At 45.8% G+C, this 10,597-nt stretch overlaps 1 protein-coding gene across 1 annotated transcript in view; it reads left to right on the top strand.

The window, feature by feature from the left end:
• Positions 1–656: 656 nt before the first annotated feature.
• Positions 657–10,597, top strand: part of LOC124470378 (inositol monophosphatase 2-like) — a 42,025-nt gene continuing 32,084 nt past the window's right edge. Inside the window, exons 1-2 of the mRNA XM_047024218.1 lie at positions 657–731; positions 841–968. Coding sequence (XP_046880174.1) covers positions 657–731; positions 841–968 — 203 coding nt within the window. The remainder of the gene's footprint in view (positions 732–840; positions 969–10,597) is intronic.

Raw genomic sequence — 10,597 nt, 5'->3', positions numbered from 1 at the left:
TGTTGGTTAGTGGTAGCTGATTTAAACTGTTGTAGTCTATTTTAGTTAATCTTATATTTTTATTTTATTGTTGCTTGTTTTTCTACAGGTACACTTGCACTTACAGATTCATGTTGTTTAAATTGTAACTTGCTTAACTACATGCTCTTATGGTTTTTCCCTTTGGCACTTATTTTTTGGTTGTTCACAATGTGTGCTTGTTTTGGCTACCCGCAATGCTTTGGGGCTATCTTGTTGTTATTATCAGTGAGCTATGCATTTTGTAAAGCTCTCTCTTGAAAGTCGCTTTGGATAAAAGCGTCTGCTAAATGAATAAATGTAAATGTACATTCTGCGTGTTGGGCTACAACCGACAAATAGCTCTCTGCGTGGTCTGTTTTGATTTAACAAGAGGGCGTCTTGCCTCTGACAGTCTGCGTCTCAAGGCTAATACAATTCGAAGCAAACTCGTCAGTCATTCAAAGCAGAACGTCTAGCTGTTTGAAGGCCAAGTTCGCGAGACCTCTCAATAGTCGAGTAGGCCTACTGCTCATCACAAATAAGGAAGCAGCGAAAGTTGAAAATCTTATGCTAGTCAAATAATCCCTTTAATGCTGTTTGTAAATTGGTTCTGCTGAAAGTCTAGCGTACACGTTATAGTTGCTGTCGGTTGAAGCATGACGAACGGGGGCGGAGACCGCTGGGCGGAGTGCATTGAGTTGGCGGTGCAGGTCGCTGTGTGTGCAGGGAAGGTAATTTCTGGTGTTGCTGACCTTACAGTTCTCTTGTATTATACCTACTAGCCCACAGGCTTTGTGTGGTGGTGTGATCACGTGTTGCATTGTTGTTGTGATGGGGCAGATTGGAGCAGGCAGAAAGGAGCAGAGAGTCACTTCCAAAGCTACGCCTACTGACCTGGTGACGGAGGCTGACCAGTTGTTGGAGGAGTTTATTATCTCCACCCTGAGAGACAGGTTCCCCTCACACAGGTACACATCACACACACACACATCCACACAAAGGTACACACAGGTACACACACACACACACAAGTACACACAAAGGTACACACACACACACACACACACAAGTACACACACACATACACACAGGCACACAGGAAAACGGGTCAGGGGTGAAAAAGGTGAGAAGTATATTACCCCTCTAAGGGGGTCGAGGTGCATGCTACCCCAAAAGGAAAATTTGAATATTCCATATTTTAAAGCATCAATCTGATGCATTTTGAGATACTTTTTTGCCAACCTGGGGAGAACTGGAGAAACTTAAGCCATGAGTCAAAAATTATTATGGCCTCCTTACTAAGTATTATGCAAGCCATTTCATGCCAGCCTGTCACTGGGTCTAACATTTACAGTATATGAGGCACAATGTGGTAAGGGCACCACAAATGGCTTAATGCATATCCCCCCAAAAGATGGTGGACATGCTGTAACTTAACTTGTCTACTCTTCCATCATGATTGACAGCCAATACAAGTACCGGCATATTTTGAAGTCAAAATGCGTATCCGCTACACAAATTGCGTACAGGTTGGCAGATCTGCTTATTGATAGAACGGCAGGGACGGACTGGAAGTAAAAATAGGCGCTGGACTTTGATCCAGACCGGCCCACCAGAACCGGTACCGTATACGCCACCCAGTGGCGTTTTTACATGTAAAAAATTGGTGGGGCAAAAAACATTTCGAAATATAGGATACCAGTAAGCTACAAAAGTCCCTCTTGCTACTGATGTGTTTATTTAACACGTCAACAAACAGCGTGGCTCCACACAACACTTAACGACAAAGCGGCTTGCTTCTACCAGGTGTTGTAGTACACAAACTGGAGAGAGGGAGACCTTCTTGTGTAATTGCTCTCCTTGTCTCTCTCACACACACACACATGTAAAATTACCACTGTCATATTTACAAACCTAAATTAGGAATGCAACCAAGCTCAGAACCAATGTGCCTACAGGGCCATGCGCAAACAGCAATGAGCTCAACACAACGGAAGGCCACAACGAAGCAGAAATACAACTTTTTAGGGATACAGATCCATTCTATGACAACAACCAGATAAGCATGGACACACTGACACGTCACCATCTTTATCTATCAATCCAGACCCAAAATATGACCAATGCATGGACCAGCACCACAAAGGCAGGATGATAAAATATTGTAACGATGGCGCTAGGGGTCTATATTGGAGTGGATGCGTAATAATCGGACGCAGAGAAGAAGACCTTTTTATCCTGTGTCCCATACACCGCTCGACTACAGGTTTTATTACTACACCACCAATCACATGTGAATGCCAACAACAAGTCATTAACTCACATACAATTCACAGTTATGGCAACAACGATAACTTATAGTTACTAATATCCATACATCATCCACTGACAAACCTAATTGACAGAACAACAACACTCAACTCAAACATGCATACAACATTAACCAAACATGAAACAAGTATGTGAATTGCGCCACCCACAATCCTTTGCGCCAACAGCGCGAGTTAACACGCAACCAATCCGTGGGTCGCTACATAGCCCCCACCTGAGGGGTCAGTCGTCCCCGACAACCCCATCACCCAACAGGTAGTCTCTTAAGTGTCCTGGCCGTAACCGCCGCCGAGTTGGCCTCCTGGGACTGGTAGAAGGTGCCATAGGGGGGGGGTTACATTGTCCAGTGGGAATGGTGCCGCTGGTGTCGTTCTCTGCTCCACCCGTCTCTGGAGCAAGCGGGCGATATGGTGATAGTCTGTCCTGGTGCAGCACCACCACACGCCCCCGACCAGGCATGCGCACCCGATACACCACCTCAGAAACCCGTTCCATAACCTCACTGGGCCCCTGCCAGTGACTGCATAGCTTGGGTGACACCCCCTTCTTACGAGTAGGGCAATACACCCAGACCTTGTCACTGGGCTTGAAGGTCAGCTTCCGACACCGGGTGTCGTAGGCTCTTTTCTGCCGCACCCCAGAGTTAGCCTGGGCCTGACGAGCGTACTCATGGACTACTTGGAGGCGATCTATCAACCTCCGGTAGTAATCCATCTCCTTTCCTCCAGCAATTTCCGGCTCGGGCGGGGTCCCGAAAACCAAGTCCACCGGTGTCCGTAATTCCCGCCCAAACATGAGGGCAGCTGGTGTGCACTGGCTGGACTCTTGGACGGCCGTCCGGTACGACCACAGGACCAGGGGCAGGTGGCGATCCCAGTCCCGCTGATGTTGGCTGGTCAGGATGGCGAGCTGGGTAGCCAGGGTGCGGTTGAACCGCTCCACCAGCCCATCGCTCTGAGGGTGGAGAGGTGTCGTCCTCGTCTTGGATACTCCCAGCCGTCGGCAGACCTCGCTAAAGACCTGGGACTCGAAGTTCCGCCCCTGGTCACTATGGAGTTCCGCAGGGACCCCGAAGCGGGCAAACATCTCCTCTACCAGCCTTTCCGCAGTTGTGGTGGCACTCTGATCCGGCACCGCGTATGCCTCCGGCCATTTGGTGAAATAATCCATGGCCACGAGGACGTAGCGGTTGCCGGAATCAGTCGCTGGAAAGGGCCCAAGTATGTCCACCGCTACTCGCTCCATCGGAGCCCCCACCAGGTACTGCTGCAATGGGGCATGGGAGCGCTGCGTTGGCCCTTTCTTAGCAGTGCAAAGGTTACAGCAGTGCACATACAGCTCCACGTCCCGTCGACAACCTGGCCAATAGAATCGGCCCCTGAGGCGGCGGAGGGTCTTGGCGATGCCGTAGTGCCCCGCCCCCACCGAGCCATGGACGGTCTGAAGGACCTGTTGGCGGAGTTCACGGGGTACCAGCAGCTGTAGGAGGTCGCTTCCCCGGCCAGGAGCTTTCCACCTCCGGTGCACCAGCCCGTCATGGAGCTCCAAGTTGCCCCACTGTGATTGGTAAGCCTTAACCTCCGGTCCGTGGGCAGACACTTCTGTCCATTCGGGACGCCGCCCCGTCGCCAGCCAGTTGATTACCACCGCCAAGGTTGCATCGGCCTCCTGGCATTGTTGCAGCTGAGCGGAGGTCCATGGAGAACTCCCCTCGCAGTCAGCTGTCTGAATGGCTGCCACCGTCAGTGGTTGGTCCCGCTCCTCTTGTCGTTGGCAATACCGACATTCCAAGACTGCACAGGGGCGGCGGGAGAGGGCATCAGCATTAGCATGCAACCGCCCTGGTCGATGCTGGATCTCGAAGTCATACTCCTGTAGGGCCTCCAGCCAGCGAGCCACCTGGCCCTCCGGGTTCTTAAAGTTCAACAGCCAGGTAAGGGAAGCATGATCGGTGCGCACAAGGAAATGGCTGCCATGCAGGTACGGCCGGAATTGTCGCAGTGCCAGGACCACTGCCAGCAGCTCACGCCGGGTCACACAGTAGTTCCTTTCAGCTCGGTTCAGAGTGCGGCTAAAGTAGGCTACTGCGCGCTCCACCCCTCCAACACTCTGGGACAGTACGGCGCCAACTCCCACGTTGCTGGCATCAGTGTCCACGATGAAGGGCTGTTCCGCATCTGGGTAGGCCAAAATGGGAGCCTCGGTAAGGTCAGTTTTTAGCTGGGTGAAGGCTCCGGCACACACGTCGTCCCAGTCAAAGGGCTGTCCCTTGTCAGTCAGTCGATGGAGGGGTTTGGCAATCGTGGCGAAGCCCCGGACGAAACGCCGGTAATAGGACGCCAGGCCCAAGAAGCTCCGCAGTTCGGTGACGTTGGCAGGGGGTGGCCAATTCTGGACTGCGGCCACCTTAGCGGGGTCGGTAGCTACCCCGTGCGCGCTGATCGGTAGAGACGTGTAAATATTGAGATGATAGTTGTCTCGAGTTATAAAGAGTTAAATCATAAATATTTTTTTTAAATCTCCACAGCCCATCCATCCATAGCTGGCAAGAACCTGGCCTGTATAGACTATATCTTTTTTTCTTAATTATATTTACAAGAATGCAGCTTAGTGTTGGTGGCAAATAATAATTATTGGTTGTTATTTAAAGGTGGTTGAGGTGAAACTCACCCCACAAAAACGTACAAAAAATACATTTGGAAGCTACGATATCGTGAATCTCCGTAAAATCTGATTCTGAAGGATGACTTATAATGGATAAAGAGTTAATAAAGTTCTGCGTGTGATAGAGATGCATTTTCTGTTGATAGAAATTAAAAACACCGCAAAACAGCGATTTGGCATATATAGGGCACACAAAATAGATGTGAAAACCCGTGTCATAGATACGCAGAAGTATGAGACTGTGTTGGCGGAGCGGACACCATGCCGACTGCCGAGTCTTCTGCCTCTTTGTTAGGCTGTCACTCATAATTCCCGCCTCTGAGTTGAAGCCACGCCCCCTACGCAAAATCGGGGCCAAAAGTCTGAAAAATGGAAACTCAAAAAAAAATTTAGGCCGTAAAAAAAAGTTTAAAATCTGAAAACATGAAATGTGAAACTATGTGAAAATATGAAAGTGAAAAATGAACATTAATAATTTATTCAAAATTATTCAAAAATGTAATCGAAATGTTATTCAACCTGACAAAAAAAATTGGTACCCTTCTTTTTTCTTTGAATATATGGTTTTATTTTTCAAGTGTTCGACCAAAACTGACATTTTCAATGTCAAGCTTTAGTTTTTTGACTAAAGATTTTTTTTTCCGAAGTAACAAAACATTTGGCCCTGATTTAGCTCCATACACGCCCTCCTGAGCTTGCCAAATAGCCACTGAAGCACGCACACAAAAGTCCAGGTGTTGGACTCGGCACACAAGTCAGAATTGATGTAGGCTAAGAAAACATTACAAAACAAAAAAAAGTTTCTAAATGATAGGCCTACCGATCATCATATTTTGACTGAAACATAAAAACAATATTACGTGAAGCAAAAAAAAACAGTATTTGCGCTCAAATGAAAATTAGCGCGCTCACATTCACTATTCATGTCCATGCCAAAGTTGATATCAAACTTGCGTCCCTGAACTTTTGTATAATGGGTTAAGCAAGGGGAGTTTCTATAGCCTACAGCAAGCTTGAAAGAAAAAAAAGGAATATGAATAGGGGCCTGAGCCCCAGTATTATGTCTAACAATGCCTCTGCTTGCCAACCCCTTCGAAAGCAGCTGAATAACGGTTATAAAAGCGAATATGCTTGAAAATAACTAAACAGAACTTACCTATTTTCCTTACTTAGTTTAATTTAATTGCGAATGACTTTGAAAATCGCATTAGTTCAATCCAAATCCAAAGGGCAACCTCCGGGGATGAAAATCTGAGCCGATTGGTCGGATCCAAGCCAATGCGGAAGTGGCTTAAAGTGCAATATCGCCAATGGTCGACAGGGGCTGGCTCCAAAAATACTCTGGCTCTGATTGACTGATTTAAAAATCGCCAAAATCTCTCATGAAATACAAAGTCTAAAGAAATTTGTGCACAATGCATTATGGTGTCATTAGATAGATTCCCTTCTTCTCATCAGTGTCCTGGTGGTCCATCTGAAAATAATTAGATAATTAAGTAGATATAAGGCCTCAAAATCTGTATATTTGGGGGCGTGGCTGACTTGATTGACAGGTCCAGTCTGGAGTGACAAACCGTTTGGACAAGGAGAGTCTTCTCGATGGAAGCTAACGATGTTTGTAGCGTCTTCGCACGGTTTACTAGCCATGGAGGCAAGTAGATGAGAAGGGCCGTTAGCGAGGTGGCTACTTAATCAGACCTGCTCATGGACTCGCCTTTCACGCCTCCACTTTTTTTGTCACTAGGGAAGGTGAAAAGTCGCTAAATCTAGAAACAACATCGTTGAATAATGCTGCAGGGGCTTCACTAAAAGTTGTCAAGAAGAAAAGTGGAATAGCTAAGTATGGAAATAGCTTCAGTGTGAAGGAGTTGACAATGAGAACGTCGTCAATCTTCAGAAAATAATAGGCAAACATCATCGTTTAGGGCTCACAAATGTTATCAATAGTGTGGTGTGAGATTACCATACATGTAACGTATGGTGTGAGTCTCTGCGAATGCGTGAGACTTGAGAGCCCTGACAGTTCATGTTCTTTATGGTTTGCAGCAGACTGCAAATGCAATACCTAATACGGTATGGCGTGAAACTAGTGCCAAGAAAGGAAGCTCCTTAAAAAAGATTTATGTACTTGCAAAAAAGATTTGTGTCTCTGTAGAAAAATATAGGCGGAGGTAGAGGAGAAGGGAACACCGCTTTTTTGTTGGTACACAAATCTTTTTTGCAAGTACACAAGTCTTTTTTACAAAGCTTCCTCTCCTGGCACTAGTTTCACACCATAATACAGGGGCATACGAAAGGAGAGGGCACAACAGGCTTAACACATTTTTACAGACGCTTTTAGATTACATAGTTTTCAGAAATTAGTGTTTTGGAGTTTGGGATTGATATTTAAGTTTTATGCTTGTAACGCAACCAGTGAAATTGCACTGGTATTGGTACCAACTACTACTGAAATGTTTGTACCGTGACAACACTAGAGGACACATGCTGAATATGAACTTTACAGAGTGCCCGGTTCTTGAGCTGATTGTGGGGAAACTGAACCCATTAAAATGTGTACACGTACACGCACACAAACACAGATTCTTGGCATTATTAGAGAGATGTTAGCTAGGCTACCAGTAAATGGACAGGAAAAGGCTTTGACAGGTCAGATCAAGTTCTGTAATTTAGAAAATAGATTATTCAGAGAGTATTCTATAGACTTTGGACACAATCAAAGCTTTGTTAGCTAACCAATTATTTTTTAAGTGATGCAGCCTGTAAATTACTGAATAAAATGGATTGGGATAGAGTGGACTTTTTCTTTAAATGGATAGAATTTAAGTAGGCTAAATCAGATTACTGTAACACAAACTATGGCGATACTTTTTTTGCCAACCTTGACCAAAAATAGCCTTATTTTGATAGATTATTTTCAAATGAATGTAAAAAAACGTGCACGCCCCCACACGCTCGCATCAACTAGATGTCCCTACCGAAGTTTACGTTTACATTTTACACATTACATTTACATTTTACATTACGTTACATTATGTTTACATTTCACGTTTACATTTTACAAGTGCATAGGTCAATGATCATAACAACGAGATAGCCCCAAACATTGCGGTCATCCATAACATGAAGCATACATTTTGAAAAAACTATTAAGTGCCAAAGGGAAGAACCATAAGAGCAAGTTACAACTAGAGAGCATACCATTTCTGGGGAAATTGTGAGGGTGTGCTTGCGGCTTCCCCAGCTGCCCATAGTCTCCTGGTGTTTACATATTTCAAAAAGCATTTAGGTGTATGACTGCAGTTGTGACCATTATGTTCCCTTGATAATATTTTTGTAAAAATTACATGTATCACTCAGATTAAGGAGTGGTGTTACTAGTTGGTTGGAAGAGAAGGAGGCCAAATGTAGTTCATGAAGATGCAGCGCCATAGGAAACTTAGAAAGTAAATTGTAATGAGATATAAACAACATGTTGGTTGCCCAACAAGAGGAAGACACAGCATCTGCTTCTTCAACTCCTTAATCCTCTCGAGGCACCTGTTGCACCTGATTATGAGGTTGTAGGCTATGGAACGTCAAATATTGCATTTGTGTAATTATGTGTAGGACCGTGTTTCTGAAGTGGTAGGACATATTGATTCATAAAAGCATCTAAATGTATCAACGTCAATATGTTATTGTTTTCTGTTATTTTAAAGCAAGCTCAGAGAAGTATGAATGTAGAGTTGCTCGCTATATAGAGTAGCCTACCGGCAGGGCCGGTGTTGTGCCCAAGAACACATTGTTGTTGAGGTGGACACCGTCGGCTCGGTACATCCACACGAAACCGTGTCGCATTTGGGGGTGTTGAATGCTCCCCATCCCACGGTCGGCCAGGAAGTTAGACACGGCTGCGTTGACTCGACGTCTTGCCCTGTCGATACCAGAAGCCCTGGCACTCCTCTGATACCTCCAGACGCAGCGTTCCACGATATCCGAAAACACCAGCAGAGTGTTTGGGAACATCTCCATGATGGCCCCCAGGTCTCGCTTCATCCGCCTCGTCAGGTCTAGCCCGGTCACTTGGCTGAGGTTGTTTCCCCCGACGTGGAGCACCATTATGTCCGGGCTGGGAAGCATGCCACGCTTCTCACGGAGCTTAGGCACAAGGTCTGCCCACCTCATGCCCCTCACCCCTACCCATTCAATATGGCACTCCAGTGCAAGGTCGGGGTACAGTCTGACCTCCTCCACGTGCCGCGCAAGCTAGTAGACCAACGAGCTGCCAAAGATCAAGACGTGGGGACGACTTTGGTTTTCCATGGTGTGATATGATCCAACATCCAACATCTGCCTCTTATATACTAAATGTCTTCCCGCTTCTTCTTTTTCAAACAATGCAATGCTAACATCTGCCTGTTTATTGGCCGCCTGTGTCTGTGTTAACTTAAGACGTGGGGACGACTTTGGTTTTCCATGGTGTGATATGATCCAACATCCAACATCTGCCTCTTATATACTAAATGGCTTCCCGCTTCTTCTTTTTCAAACAATGCAAGGCTAACATCTGCCTGTTTATTGGCCGCCTGTGTCTGTGTTAACTTATTTTTATTCACAATATTCTCATTGGTTGGCCTTGAAGACAAATAGCTCTATATTATTTCTGAGACACTCGCGTCCTATTTTGTAATTTTACCGCCCTGATCGGCATCATTTGAGTAATGAGGGCAAGCGCAGGCTTGATTACTTAAAAAACTTTATGTTTCATTATGCAAGATAGAGGAGCTAAGTTAGAGAAGGATTTAGCAGTTTTATCATAACATTAGCCTATTTTATTAGTAACTTTCAGAGTAACCTCAAACCTTTCTTTTGTTTCTTTGACCATACATTTTCTTTGAGGGCTTAGTGGTCTCGGTTTAACATCATTATTTAGAGCGACACAGGGGTGGATCTAGACATTTTCACCTGGGGTGGCAAAGGGGTAGCCTGGCTCTGCCCTCCTACATACTTCCGCTCAATTTGGATTTTGCTTCTGTACTAGGTCTGGGATGTCGGTTCTGAAGTCAGTTTCCAGAAACACATTTTTTGTAGGTCCAATCAGCGAACAGAGGGAGTGGCTGAGAACGATGACGTTAATGTTGTGCACTTGTTTGAGTAGTTCAGTAATGGCGGCGGAGAAAGATGCGAGCGAAACTATTCTGCCGTTGTGGCAACGCTGCCGAATATAGGTTAAAGCCGGAGCGAGAACATTCCTTGCTGAGTTTTGTTGGTGGCCATTATGTTGTGGCCCTCCTCCCCACGGGGTTCGGGAAAAGTTTGATTTTCCAGCTACGGCAGCTAGCTCCGTTACAGTAGTGGTGAAGGAGTTGGCTAAGGCGAACGCTTGCGATTGGTTATGGCAAATCAGAGTGGCTCTGGGCGGATCCAATAGTTTTAAACTTCAACAGAGGACCCGCCTTCAAGGAAGTTAACGTTTGTCAATCGAGACATCCCAGACCCTCTGTACAAATGAAATGTACGAGAGTCTGGTTAGGACCAGGCTAGCAAAGGGGTGGCAGAGGAGGAGGTATTTTTTATGTGGCACATTCATTTATTATTTATATAACAGTGTCATATAGTT

The sequence above is a fragment of the Hypomesus transpacificus genome, chromosome 8 (assembly GCF_021917145.1).
Source record: "Hypomesus transpacificus isolate Combined female chromosome 8, fHypTra1, whole genome shotgun sequence".
Classification (NCBI taxonomy): domain Eukaryota; kingdom Metazoa; phylum Chordata; class Actinopteri; order Osmeriformes; family Osmeridae; genus Hypomesus; species Hypomesus transpacificus.
Note: the sequence above shows the minus strand (reverse complement) of the source record. Positions and strands in the feature narration are given on the sequence as shown.